This window comes from Myripristis murdjan, chromosome 12, assembly GCF_902150065.1.
Source record: "Myripristis murdjan chromosome 12, fMyrMur1.1, whole genome shotgun sequence".
Lineage (NCBI taxonomy): Eukaryota > Metazoa > Chordata > Actinopteri > Holocentriformes > Holocentridae > Myripristis > Myripristis murdjan.
The window spans coordinates 24,026,728-24,041,606 of NC_043991.1; the positions used below are offsets into that span (position 1 = coordinate 24,026,728).

Here is a 14,879-nt window from a genome sequence, read left to right on the forward strand (position 1 = left end):
CGGAGCAAAGTGATGAGCCTGAATGTTGACCTTCTATTTTATATGGATCACCTTGGAGACGGAGAGCGCATGACGGTGATCGTTCTGACAGATGACACTATAAATACTCAAGATAGTGTTATAGATGGCCATATCCACTTCCGGTTTTGTGACAGGTTAGACGTGTTTTTCTGAGCTCTCCGCTTTTGCATTTTGTTTTTTACATTTCGCTATTTCCTATATATTATTTCAATGAGAGTTATTACCGGACACCTCGGCGGTAACACAACGTGTATAGCTGAGTTGTATTACAGTACAAAAGTTGAGTTTGTGAACATGGAAAGTTTCAGAGCTCCGCCACAGACTCCGCTAGTTTTGTATGCTAGCCTACCAGACTAAGCTTCTCTGAGCGGCAAAGACAACGCAAATGCTGTCTACAAAAACCGAAAAAGAAACACCTGCTGACCGTGGTCCTCAACTCCACCAGCATCAACAGGTAGCGAGTATCTCCCGTTTTAACATCGCTCTTGTATTTTTAGCAAGTAGCATTTTAGCTAGCTGGCGGAGTCAGCAGCGGCCGGCTGCTCCGGGAACAGCGGCCGGCTGCTCCGGGAGCGACGGGACAAAGCAAACACTTTGTCTCCATCATGTATCTCTCAGTACCTGAAGATCGGCGAGGAGCGGCGCTGAGCGCCACGCAGAGCCGGTATCTCTCGCGTCGAGTTGCAGAGGCCATGCAGTCTGACTTTCTGTTAGAAATTCAGGAGCAAAGTGAAGAGCCCGAATGTTGACCTTCTAATTTATATGGATCACCTTGGAGACGGAGAGCGCGTGACGGTGATTGTTCTGAGATGACACTGTAAATTCTCAAGATAGTGTTGCATCTGGTCATATCCACTTCCGGTTTTGTGACAGGTTAGACGTGTTTCTCTGAGCTCTCCGCTTTTGCATTTTGTTTTTTACATTTCGCTATTTCCTACATATTATGTCAATGAGAATTATTACCGGATACCTCGGTGGTAACAAACCTGTATCGCTGAGTTGTATTACGGTACAAAAGTTGAGTTTGTGAACATGGAAAGTTTCAGAGCTCCGTTAGTTTTATATGCTAGCTTTTCTCTCAGTACCTGAAGATCAGCGAGGAGCGGTGCTGAGCGCCACGCAGAGCCGGTATCTCTCGCGTCGAATTGCAGAGGCCATGCAGCAGGGGCGTAGCCAGTATTGGGCCTGGGCGGCACTGGCCCGCCCAGTTTGTTCACTGGCCTGCCCAGACAGGCTTAACGTGTGCCATGGGGCAAGTGCGGGTGTGCTGTGGGATTTTGTGACAAACATACATTATTATTGCAATATACAATTACAGAAAAATAATTATTTTTTAATTTACTATATCACTACTTTGTATGTACTCATTTCATAATACAGAGGCAAACTCTACCAAAAAACAATTCTTAAAAAAAAAAAAAAAAAAAAAAAAACCTCAAAGAGAACCCCATATTTCGCTGTTCGCGCAGTTGCGCAGGTGGGAATTATAAGACTGAGAAACATAACGAGAGGGAAAATGGAGCGCTTTCTTGTGCGGAGGAAACCACCAACTACCGCAGTGCAGAGACTGCCGACAACCCACCGAAAGAAAAGAGAAAAAAACCGTGCGCCCCGACAGGCACATGTGTCTAATTTGTAAGTAGGCAAAATATTTACAATAGATAGCACACGTTTCAATGCTGATACAAAATGTTACATTGATAATTTGTAGTTCTGGGGTCCGTTTCACGAAGCAGGTTCAACAAACTCTGTACCCCGAACTCTGAGTTGATCTACTCTGAGATAGGAAACTCTGAGTTTTCGGTTCCAGAACAGCTGATTTGAGTTAGTTTGATCAACTGGGAGTAGTTTCACCTGGAGTTAAGCGCGTGCACCACAGCCATAAAAAGACAGCTCAATGTGGCCCCGATTTGACGAGTCACCATGGCAACGGGGAAGCGTCGGGCTGCGTTTTTCACCCCAGTTGAATTGGAAACCTTAATGCATTCATCCAGCGAGGCTGAACATTTTTTTTTTTTTTTTTTTTTTTTTTTTTGTGCAACACTGCTGCAGCGACAAAGGAGAGGGAGACGGCGTGGGGGAACACTGCTGCTCGGGTCAGTGCGTAAGTTTAAATGTAGTCCGCTGCAATCACAATAATATTACTGGGGAAAACTGCTTGAACGGAGGCCTATTAATTTATTTCATTTAGGTGCAATTTAAGCAATTGCATATGTAAACCAGTAGGTAGGCTCGCCTGATGCCGTGAATGGCCACATTGCGCAGTCAATAATCAACCATGTCGTCTGTGTCATTGTCCGTTGTGCTGCTGCAGCCGCGTATGAACAAAAGTTGATTTATAATGAAAGGTAGGCCTATATATGGCAGTCTGTGTGCGCCGCTCACCTGCCAGATCCTGCAGACCTTACTGGGTGGGCGCGGTACTGGCCGGCCCGCCCGATGCCGACCAGTGCCGCGGTCGGCCCGCCTGATGGCGGCCGGTCGGTTACTGACCCAAACCACTCCTCTTTCTGTTGTCGTGTCTTTGGGACTTAAGATGCTCCACAGTGGTCTGTTTCCTCAGATAATCCACCGAGTAGCCTACTGACAAACTTTACAGTCCAGCACTCCCCCGCTCTCATTAACATCACTGGCAGGTTCATATGCCCTATCTCTGGCAGTGATCCGCGTCGCCTCAGCGCCTCTGCTGTAGATTTGATTTTCGACATATTTTAGTTGTTAAAACCACAAGTTGTTTTCTCCTCTGTTGTTCCACCTCACGACATGTCATTAGCCACAGACAGAGGGGGGAGGGGCGCGATGCGTTCAGGTACACTGACACAGCTGCTGCAACACTGTCGTGAGCACCGCGGGCGCGGATTCCGTTCAGGCTGATAAGATAATATCTTTATTACAATTCAAAAATCATGTCAGGAATTATTTCAAAAGTGGAAAAGTTTGACATTCGTATATATATATATATATATATATATATATATATATATATATATATATATATATATATATATATATATATACTGACCATTTTATTATACACTGACCATTTTCTTTCTGATATAATCAAATTCTCAAGGTAAATATATACACATTAATGTGATAGTCTAAATAGTGTAATATTGATGATTATCTAAAATGTGAAAAAATATGGTTCTTCATCTGAGGTTCTCATGTAGTTATTGTACCTGTGAACACTCTGCCAGACCACCAAGTTTCACACACACATTAGTATTCAAATACACTTAGACTTTCTTTATTGTCATTGCAAAAAAAAAAAACAGCAGTGAGTTTTTTTGCAACGAAATGTAGCTGCTTGGCTTCCAGATTACAACAGAGATGGAATTGTGGGGCAGTTTAAATAATTAAAATATAATCTATATAACTAGTGCGTAAAAAACAAGAGCTAAATAATAATGAGTGCAATGGCTCAGTAGAAAGTCATCATTAACATTAGACCCAAAATATACATTAAACAGTCTATGCTGTGGGAATGGCTTGGGGGAATTTGTTTAAAATGCACAGAGTACAGGGTTTTCCCTAGCTTTTGGGGGGGCTCAGGTGGTCCCTGGTAAGTAATAATGGGTAAGTTATAATGACCAAATTAAACTAAACATGTGTCTTACATGTGGAAGGTGATTTCCTGTTGTCTGGACTGTGCAGTATGTCGGTTTTTATAATCGTAGGCTGCACAATGTTGAGGCATTTTCCATCGGCATGCTTTATTATTATCTGACGAGTAAATTAACTAAAATTTCAATACATGTTCAGCAATTTCGTCAATCCTTTGCAGCACAAAGCAGCAATGCGGAGATTTGTCCAATCAGTCAGTCAATCAATCAATCAATCAGTCAGTCAGTCAATTAATCAATCAATAGACAAACAAAGGTCTTACTTGTATTTATCCCCAACAACGATAAAGGACTTCCTTAGGACTGCCCACATAAGGCGTAGGCAGTACAAAGCGTATTTAAACGAAACAGAAGTGAAGTAGAAGTGTTGTCAAGAGGAGGCAGCAGGAAAGGTTGCATTAGAGCCGTCTCTCTACATGGTTCTGGACTGCATGCTCTAGGACATTTAATTTACGTGGAAAATAGATCCACTCACACAAGGCTAATATCCGAGTCTGCCGTAAACTACAAGTCCTACGTGTCAGTGAGGCTGCCGTGAGTAAGTGACTCCGCTACACTGTTGCAGGTGCTGTGGCGTTATCTGTCGGCACCAGGTCGAATAGAAGGTGGTGGGGGGTGCACATGATTTCCAGCTCTTAAATGTAACATTTTTGTCATGACTGCAACTAACATTCACTTTCGCTGTGGATTAATGAAGGTAGTTTCTCGGTTAGTTAATTGTCTGTTGAACGTCAAAAACCGTGACAAATGCCCGTCACAAGTTACCAGACCCGAGTCTGATTAGCAGCCACAGAAAAAGTTTTCATTTTATAGTCATATAAATGAAATATAAAAAAGCCGACAATATTTTGCATTTGTGCGCAACCAGCAAATGTTTCAAATTTTTTTTTTTATTTGATCTATTCCAAAATGTATTACTTCATTATCAAAATTATAATTTTCAATGGACTAATCATTTGGCAGTCTAATCAATTCATCACTAACTCAGAGGGCTAATTCCTGTGTCCTATAAAGGAAATACACTATATGGCCAAAAGGATTGGGCCACCTATACATTACACCTTCTATAGCTTTTATGACATCCCATTCTAAATCCATAGACATTAATGCAAGATTTTGGAGTGTATCTGTGGGAATTTTTGCCCAAAAGAGCATTTGTGAGGTCAGACACTGATTCATTGATGTATGCAGCCTATTCAGGATTCATCCGCTCACCTTGCCATGCAGGCTAATATGTAATGTCAGACAGGTCTAGTCTGTTACAGGAACAGGCGACACATGAGTATGACGGTCTTTATTGATTTATAACCTTGATTGCTTTTTCACCAAACTGTACAAGATATAGGTTTTTCAAAGGTATACAAAAGTGGTAGGCCTATTGTTAGTCCTATAATGACAAGAAAAACAACAACAATAATAATGATAATAATAGTAAGCACAGTAAACTGACTTTGCATTGCAGTAATTTCATCCCACAGCAGTATTTGCGCAATGTCATAGTACTCTCACAACATTTTTTATCTGGTAGCTCAAAGTTGTTGCACTGGAAATATGTCTTACCAGGTTAGAACTAACTCTTCAGACACGTTCTGGAGGTGGTTAGGTTTGCACTTTGGTTGGATCCCGCATATTCAGAAAGCAAGTAAATGTCTCTGAAGAACCTAAAAGGTTTGGAAGTCAAAGGTGGTTATGAGTGGCCTACCACAGGATGAGTTCAAAAGACTACATACTGTATTTTAACCTTTATGGTGGTGTCCCCCATTTTTAAGTCTGGTGATAAAACAATTGTGTCAAACTACAGACCCATTAGTATTTTATCAGTGGTATCCAAGGTTTATGAAAAATGGGTTGAAGAACAGCTGACGGCACACCTGAATCAGGGTACCACCCCCTTCCACCCAATGCAGTTTGGATTTGGCACCAACCACTCTACTGAAACAGCTAACTGCTACCTCCTGGAGAATGTTAAGTCCAAATTGGATGAAGGTGGTGTAGTTGGTGCAGTGTTTCTGGATCTTAAAAAAGCTTTTGACTCTGTAAATCAGCTGACAGCAAAATTATCTTATTTAAATTTTTCAGCAGATGCCATAAAATGGATGAATACATACACTATATTGCCAAAAGTATTCGCTCGGCTGCCTTCACACACATATGAACATGAGTGACATCCCATTCTTAAACCATAGGATTTAATATGATGTGGGCCCATCCTTTGCAGCTATAACAGCTTCAACTCTTCTAGGAAGGCTTTCCACAAGGTTTAGGAGTGTGTTTATGGGAATTTTTGACCATTCTTCCAAAAGCGCATTGGTGAGGTCACACACTGATGTTGGACAAGAAGGCCTGGCTCTCAGTCTCCGCTCTAATTCATCCCAAAGGTGTTCTATCGGGTTCAGGTCAGGACTCTGTGCAGGCCAGTCAAGTTCTTCCACACCAAACTTGCTTATCCATGTCTTTATGGACCTTGCTTTGTGCACTGGTGCACAGTCATGTTGGAACAGGAAGGGCCATCTCCAAACTGTTCCCACAAAGTTGGGAGCATGAAATTGTCCAAAATGTCTTTGTATGCTGAAGCATTAAGAGTTCCTTTCACTGGAACTAAGGGGCCGAGCCCAACGTCCGAAAAACAACCCCACACCATAATCCCCCCTCCACCAAACTTTACACTTGGCACAATGCAGTCAGACAAGTACCGTTCTCTTGGCAACCACCAAACCCAGACTCGTCCATCAGATTGCCAGACGGAGAAGCGTGACTCGTCACTGCAGAGAACACGTGTCCACTGCTCTAGAGTCCAGTGGCGGTGTGCTTTACACTGCTGCATCCGATGCTTTGCATTGTGCTTGGTGATGTAAGGCTTGGATGCAGCTGCTCGGCCATGGAAACCCATTCCATGAAGCTCTCTACGCACTGCTCTTGAGCTAATCTGAAGATCACATGAAGTTTAAAGGTCTCAAGCTATTGACTCTGCAGAAAGTTGGCGTCCTCTGCGCACTATGCGTCTCAGCATCCGCTGACCCCGCTCTGTGATTTTATGTGGCCTACCACTCCGTGGCTGAGTTGCTGTCGTTCCCAATCGCTTCTACTTTGTTATAGTACCACTAACAGTTGATTGTGGAATATTTAGTAGCGAGGAAGTTTCACAACTGGACTTACTGCACAGGTGGCATCCTATTACATTACTATTACAGCACCATGCTGGAATTCACTGAGCTCCTGAGAGCGACCCATTCTTTCACAAATGTTTGTAGAAGTAGTCTGCATGCCTAGGTGCTTGATTTTATACACCTGTGGTCATGGAAGTGATTGGAACACCTGAATTCAATGATTTGGATAGATGAGCGAATACTTTTGGCAATATAGTGTACCTGGGTAACAGGACACAAAGTGTACGCATTGGTAGCAGCTATTCCCCGTACCTCAGTAATAATATCGGTGTACCCCAGTGGTCAGTATTGGGCCCTATCTTTTTTAGCATGTATATTAATGATTTGCCGTCAGTCTGTCCATCTGTTAATGTTCATATGTATGCGGATAAAACTGTTCTTTATGTGCATGCAAAAAATAAGGAACAGGCTGCAGCCAAACTAACTGCAACATTGGTCCATTAAATTTAATTTCGCTAACTTTAGACACGGGAGGCCATACTTGACTACAGAGGCTGCCAAACGCTTTATGCACGCCATGATCTTTTCTCATTTCGTATTGTTTCACAAGCTGGTCCCAACCAAGCACAACAACTCTGAAGCCAATTGAAACCCTCTACAAGCAGACTGTAAAAACACTAGATCAAAAGCCTATCAGCTATCACCACTGTCCTATACTAACAAAGTATAAACTGTTTAAGTTTGACAGCTTTAGCTTTAGATGCCTGTCTCATTTTTAAAATACTACATGGGCTGGCAATGCCCCCATTCCCACCCCTCACCCCCAGGTGTTGTGTGTAACACCTTGTATGTCTGCTTGTCTGTAAGTCTTGCTTGCTTGTACTTCATTTTTGTTCTGTTGATTTTATTTCTTTTCTTCTTTCTACTGTTTTACTCTTTTCTTCTGCCTTGACCTGCCAAGGGACTGCGGATGAAAACTAGCTAATCTAGCTAATTCCCGTGTATTTACATTTTAATTCAATATTGAAATGTCAATGAATGTACACTGTCCCTTTAAATAAACAAACAAATAATAAATAATATGAGAACTTGTTTCCCTGTAAATGCATGCTATAATGTCTGTAACAACCGGTGACTGTTGTTTCTGTAACTATGCATTTTTCTTTTTCTTTTTCGATTAAGGTGAATGGCATGATGTCGGCTGAGAATTGGACATTTGAAAATGTGAAAGCTGTTATTTTATCAGCTCATAAGAATACAACATCAAGCAATAAAATCGCCTTCTACGACAACTGGGCAGAAAACTATGATCAGGTGAGGCGGCTGAAGCAGGGTATGTGCAAAACATGAGCAGTACTTTCCTTACTTTCCAATGACATTTGACGGAGGGTATTTTAAGTGTAGCCTGTAATTTTATTGTGCAAAAAAACAAATGATTACAATTATGATTTAAAAAAAAAGAAAAAAAAAAAAAAAAGTATGTGCTGCATTCCTTTATGTGACTTCATGCTTTAACAGGATAGGGCAGTCCCTGCACTCTAAATAAATGGACTGCCTTGATCACAGAAACCGAGGCATGAATGACCTCTTGTGGCCAGTAACCAAGACTGCCACAAACTTCAGCATGCATTGTGAAAATAAAAGAAGGGAGTGTGGTACTGAAATTTTTCTCAGCACCACATTGACAAGTGTAATCCTAGTGTGGGACCACCAAATTAATGTGTGGATTAGGAATAAATATCTTAACAAAGTTCAATCATGTTGTAGGGAAATCTGTCATAACTATCTATACTGGTTATACTGGTTATACTGGCTATAAGGTTATTTCTCTCCTCTTTAAGAACTTTGCTTTTTGGCGTCCTCATATGGAATACAGTATTTAATTATGGAATGTAACAGTCCATGGCACAGATGGGCTAATATGTACAGCATCTGTGCTTTATGAATTGAGTTACATTAATTGTAACAAGAGGATAGTGATTTTTATCTAGACTCTGTATCCCAGGTTCTATCGATTATTTGACTTATGATTGATCAATAGTGTTATCATGACAAAACTGGCACCATCTATTGTATCATCTACATGATATCTATCGTGTGAGTAACAGCCTTGTTTCTGCATTCCACATTGATTTAAAACATGATTGGTCATTGCAGAGATTTACATCAGCCTACATGCAAAGTATGGAACATTTAATTTAAGACTGTAAGAAGTAAGTTCTAACCTACAGCTAGAAACATGTAAGGCAAATCCAGAAAGTTTTGTTTGTTTGTTTGTTTGTTTGTTTTATTAGGTCTCACATCTTACTGACAAATATGTTACCTGCCGCCCCAAAAAAACAGTAGTGTTTTTGATTGCATGGCTGCTGTGGTTCTCTCTGCAGCTGTATGCTGACTAGTGTTTTTATTGCATCAAGGGAAATATTTAGCCAAATTGATGGTACTAGTGAACATTTATTATTTTTATATAGATGTAATAAATATGTTAAGCTACATGTTGGGCATCCTGTTGGGCCAATTGGCTAAAGGGCATACTATATGGCCCTGACTTTCCTGGGTTAGAGTCAGGCCTGGGATGTTTGTTGCATGCTCTGTCTGCCAGAATCTTTTCTGTCACTCTCCACTAAGAAACTATCAAGTGAAAGCACAAATGACACTAAAAAAGACTAAGATACCTATTTAGGCTTTCCTATAGCTTCTGTTTTATGTTACTGTTGCTCTGGACAGGATGTGGCTATTCTGGACTTCCGTGCTCCGCGTCTAGCAGTGAAGAGTATCGACTCTCATTTCGCTGGTGACCGTGAAGCAGCTGTGGTGTTGGATGTGGCCTGTGGTACCGGACAGGTCGCCAAGCTGGTAAACAACACAGCAGAAAAAAAGCACCCTCACAGTTATGACATGCTTGCAAAAATCAAAAGGAGATGACACACATTTGGGCTATACCTTTGAGGAAGTAATGCTTTATTTACACACATTACAAAATGCAGATATTTGACAACTTCTTTGTCTGGCTAAAAAAATAGAATAGAGATAGTTCATTGTTTCCTTTGAATTCATGTTAACCTCCAGCATAATTCAATAAATCTGTGGCAGAGTTCTGTGTTATACAAACATTAGTCTGATAAAGACTTCTCTGTTTCAAAATTTGTGTTAAAGTGTTACCATTTTGTGGTTATGGTTTTACAGCAACTACTTCTGATTCTGTGTAATTTTCTGGGGATATTTTAATTAAAACTAGGGTTTTATTCCAAACTCTCCAACCATTTGTTGATCTATTTCTGATCAGTCATCCTTATACAGGTTTAATTTTTACCACCATGACCTGAACTCAACCAGCTGTGTCACTGTTGTGCAGATGAAAAGACATGGATTTCGACATTTCGTGGGCATTGATGGAAGCAGGGGTATGATGGAACTGGCTAAAAAGACAGAGCTCTACCAGGACCTCAAGCAGTGCATGCTGGGAGAGGAGCCACTACCTGTCCAATGGGGTAACTAAGTGTTTAATTCATATGTAGTAGTAGTAATTTAATTTTTTCCAGATGTCATGCATCAAAAGGTGCCTAGCCAGGCATGGACTTACAAGACACTACAAAACATAACAGATCAAAGCAATAACAAAAGAACAAATACAATACACCTTAATTCACATCAATGTCCAAACTAAACAGGAATACAAGTATGAATTCAAGCATGCTCCTCAGACATCACAGCTTTAAAACATAACTTTGCCTACTTTTGCTTAGACACAGACTGTGCCCTTTTTAAACATAAAGTGCCCTCATACGCTGTTGATAACACAAACCAAGCTAGATGAAACACTTAATCAGACTCTACATTCTTAATTTTTTAAGAGATAAATGAGTTATTGTGATTCAGTCCATTTATGTTCATGTAAAAAACATTCAGAAAAACGTAATTTTACTTTGAGCAGTTCAGAGACGTTCACATTATTGTGAAATGCACATTTATGCCATGTGTAGAAGCACATTCAGCATTTTCAGAGAAAAACATGTAAGTGTGTGTATGTCTCAGCCTCACAGAGCAGGACACAGAACCACATACACTCATACTGGTTTAGCTGATGTGAACAAATGATTGTAACATTTCCAATCCAGGCCATTTGGTCTGTCTGGCTATAAAAAGGGGCTTCTACCAAACAGCCATTAGCTCACACTAGCTGACTGTAGTTATCAATAATGAATGAAATGAACTATTGCATATTCAGTGCGCTGAAAGTCTTTGCAGTATTCCTGAGGGTGATTGGTGCAGTACTCTGGGTTGATTTTAGTGTTCATGTTTTAGTATCACAGTTACTAAATGCTTTAGCCTTATTGAGGATGTTAAAGGGTCTAGACCATCAAAGTTGAATGGGTAGAACTGGCTTGCGACTTTGGTTCACAGCAAATAAGATTGTTTCCAGGTGGGTCACCTTGACATGGCAACAGCTGGAAACGATCAACTGATGTCAAATCGCCAGAAGAGTTTGTTTAGATCGGGAGAACTGATGTACAGCTAACAGAAACTGTTTTCATTGTTTTGGACTCAAATGTACAATCAACAGAGGAAGGCAGGAATTGAGAGCCATGCTGTCAGATTGCTTCACGCTGAGTATGATTGCAGTCAGCAGAAGATGCCTATGTTTTGGTGGTATATATGTGTATGTGTGGTTGAACTACAGGCCTGGACAGCGAAATTATTGTATATTGCACTGGTAGACCAGGGTTCAGTGGCATCACCCAGTGTAGCAATGCAATACCCAATCTTTGGGACAGAATTTTATTAAAAAATCTAAGCTTTTTTTTTCCAAGGAGGTTTGTCTCAAGGAGGGTTGTGGATGGAGTGTGGCTGTGTGGAGACACTGAGTTGGGAGTTAAGGATAATGAGGATGTTCCAGCAGGGTTTGTGACAGAGTCCAGAGTCCATGTATATGTTATAAAAGCCGCCTGAGGAGATTAGCCTATTTTATTCAGTGTGTTCTCATGAATCAGTGTTGAAACTATACTTTTCTGAACTTACTTTCACTTAGATTTTTGTGTTTTGGCGGATTGCGCTCATCTTTCATTCTTCTTATTTGATTATTTTATCATTGCTGTTGGGTTTTTATTGTCGTTTTTAACCTTGTTTTCAAAAAGTGCTTATTAGATAAATCTGCAGTGGATATCTAATTTTGGAAGTAAAGTCTTCATCTGTTGTCTGTTTTGACTCACTGGCCTCTACACCTCCTCCTGCAGGGTCATTTGATGTGGTTATGATCATCGGAGCACTGAGTATTGGTCACGTTCCTGTCAGTGTAGTCAGAGAACTGTGCAAGGCCACCAAACCAGGTGAGGCGCTCTCTCTGAGCTGAACTTTTGATCCATGATTACAGCTCAATAACCTTGGTGTAGGTATGGTTTAATCACACACAGTAACACTAATGCACTATCCCTTGTTCCTACTAGGTGGCTACATTTGCATGGCAACAAGAAGTAACTATGACCATTTGGAATACAAAGCAGCCTTGGAGTGTGAGCTGAAGCGAATGGAGGAAGAGGGGCTCTGGGTTTGTGTAGATAAAACTGAGGTGGAGGATTGGGAGAAAGCGGTGTCAGAGAAGGAGGAGGGGTACATATCTGGTTGTCTCTATGTCTACAAGACACCGGCACCATAGCACAATGCAGAAAAGTGTAGAGGTGACATCCCAACAAATACACATTGGCTGGTGGTAAGGCAAGATCATCTAGTTATATGACACATAATTAAAATACAGTGCATGTGTCAGTTCACTGATAGTGAAAGAACATCATTTAATACCTGAGTCTTGTTAAACTTAATCACCAAATGAATTTCGTTTTGGGGATTGATAAAGCTATATTGAATCTTATCATGGTATATAATAAATACAAATCAGCACATCAAACATATCAAAAATCTACCCAGTAAAATAACAAAGTTGTACCTATGTATGTACGTTTCTTTGTTTTTTTTTAATATGATATCAGCCTCTGCTGTTAGCTTGCAGTTGAGTTGGCAGGAGGGGCAAGTCTGTGTCTGTCAGGGAGCCAGACAGATGAAATCACATTCATAAAAACAACGAATTAATTAGGTCTATGTAGCACTGTGGGACTGTACAGAGTTGGTCGTATCAGCCTAAAGCCAAACGGCTCCCCAACTTTAGAAGCTTGTGTTTTGAGTTTGCTGTTGTACCGTAAGGAATGTCTGAGCCAAACCTTTAAGCCAAACTATCCTGTTTAAAGATGATCATGATTGATCATGTTTTTGTGTGACTGTTTTGATAAAATCATTTATGTACCATTTTATTCTGCACTCTTTAAACCTCTGCAGTTTTACCGTTGATTGTGATGATGCAGTAATCTGTTCCTAATCGATGGTGCTGAATGAATAAGCAAAGGAAGCGTTTATCATACATGCAAGTTTACTTTGCATTTTTGTGCATGTGACACAGAAAACAGCACCACATACCTGTCTACCAGCAGCAACAACAAAGAAAAAGGCAAGTACTGTTCAAGATGGTAGTAAACATTTGTTCCTGCGATCAAAATCTAATGGATTAAGCACATGGCTGACGTGTATGAACCAAACTGGGTATATGTGTAAAAGTAAACAATGTACCTATATAAAAATATGAATAATGTATTTCCCACGTTCAAAATACATACAGGAATTTGTATTTTGCCAGTGACATCTATAAAAGCATACTGGCCTCTTATATAAGTAAAGACATGAAACAAGGACAGCAAAGGGACATTGAGTGCAAAGGTGCGAGATATATAGCAGACTGTTCTGTGATTAAAAGATAAAGCTGAATTGCAAGGCAGGCTGTTATGAAGTGAAATTGCCGACAAAAGAAACTGCCGGCATGTACATTAACTTTTGAATCTGTGGCAACGAGACATGATGAGTTGACAATCAAACAAACAAGATTTCAAACTGAAGCAGGTGTTGAGCAATTGCAGCCACCGACGGGTCAACTCAGTTGAAGTGCAAAACAGGTTTTTCAAAGGTTTGAATCACCTAACCACAAGTTCTTGACCGCACAGCCATAACTGTGCACAAAAGTATGTGGCAGGTAGGCACAGTAGTATGCCAGATTAATCTTCTAAAACCGTCATGTAACTCTGGCACATTACCCTGTGCTCTTAAAATGGCCCTGATCAGGCCAAAAAAACAAACATTGAACCTGAAGCCCTAACTAATTACAGGCCAATATCAAATCTCCTGTTCATCTCATAAATATTTGAAAACCTGGTAGAGCGTGTACCACTTGTTAAGACTTGAGTCCTGACTGGAGTGTCCTAGATTCAAATCCAATCTCAGGCCATTTGCTGAATATTGTTACGACTGGCTCAGAGTCGCAACACAATGAGGAGCAGAACACCAAGATAAATGCCAAAGAATAACATTTATTCTACAAAAAAAAACACAGGACAAAAATCACACACAATAACACTGATGCACTATCCCTTGTTCCTACTAGGTGGCTACATTTGCATGACAACAAGAAGTAACAATGACAATTTGGAATACAAAGCAGCCTTGGAGTGTGAGCTGAAGTGAATGGAGGAAGAGGGGCTCTGGGTTTGTGTAGGTAAAACTGAGGTGGAGGATTGAGAGAAAGCGGTGTCAGAGAAGGAGGAGGGGTACATATCTGGTTGTCTCAATATAACCCTAACCCTAACCCTATGTCTACAAGACACCGGCACCATAGCACAACGCAGAACAGTGTAGAGGTGACATCCCAACAAATACACATTGGACCTGCAGTTTTACCGTTGATTGTGATGATGCAGTAATCTGTTCCTAATCGATGGTGCTGAATGAATAAGCAAAGGAAGCGTTTATCATACATGCAAGTTTACTTTGCATTTGTGTGCATGTGATACAGAAAACAGCGCCACATACCTGTCTACCAGCAGCAACAACAAAGAAAAAGGCAAGTACTGTTCAAGATGGTAGTAAACATTTGTTCCTGCGATCAAAATCTGATGGATTAAGCACATGGCTGACGTGTATGAACCAAACTGGGTATATGTGTAAAAGTAAACAATGTACCTATATAAGAATCTGAATAATGTATTTCCCACAAGGTAGATTAATATCATTTTTTTTTTTTTTTTTTTGC

At 40.6% G+C, this 14,879-nt stretch overlaps 1 protein-coding gene across 5 annotated transcripts; it reads left to right on the forward strand.

The window, feature by feature from the left end:
• Positions 1 to 369: 369 nt before the first annotated feature.
• On the forward strand, positions 370 to 13,093 carry LOC115368988 (methyltransferase-like protein 27). Of its 5 annotated transcripts, none has more exons than XM_030065465.1 (6): positions 370 to 475; positions 7,937 to 8,068; positions 9,482 to 9,610; positions 10,110 to 10,245; positions 11,989 to 12,081; positions 12,199 to 13,093. In XM_030065465.1, exons 1-6 carry the CDS (start codon positions 407 to 409, stop codon positions 12,405 to 12,407), a joined length of 768 nt encoding a protein of 255 aa, XP_029921325.1. In that variant the 5' UTR covers positions 370 to 406; the 3' UTR covers positions 12,408 to 13,093. The 5 variants fall into 5 exon arrangements, with proteins under 5 accessions (XP_029921325.1, XP_029921326.1, XP_029921327.1 ...); XM_030065466.1 differs by lacking the exon at positions 370 to 475 and adding an exon at positions 1,408 to 1,656; XM_030065467.1 differs by lacking the exon at positions 370 to 475 and adding an exon at positions 2,059 to 2,125.
• The last annotated feature ends 1,786 nt before the right edge of the window (positions 13,094 to 14,879 follow it).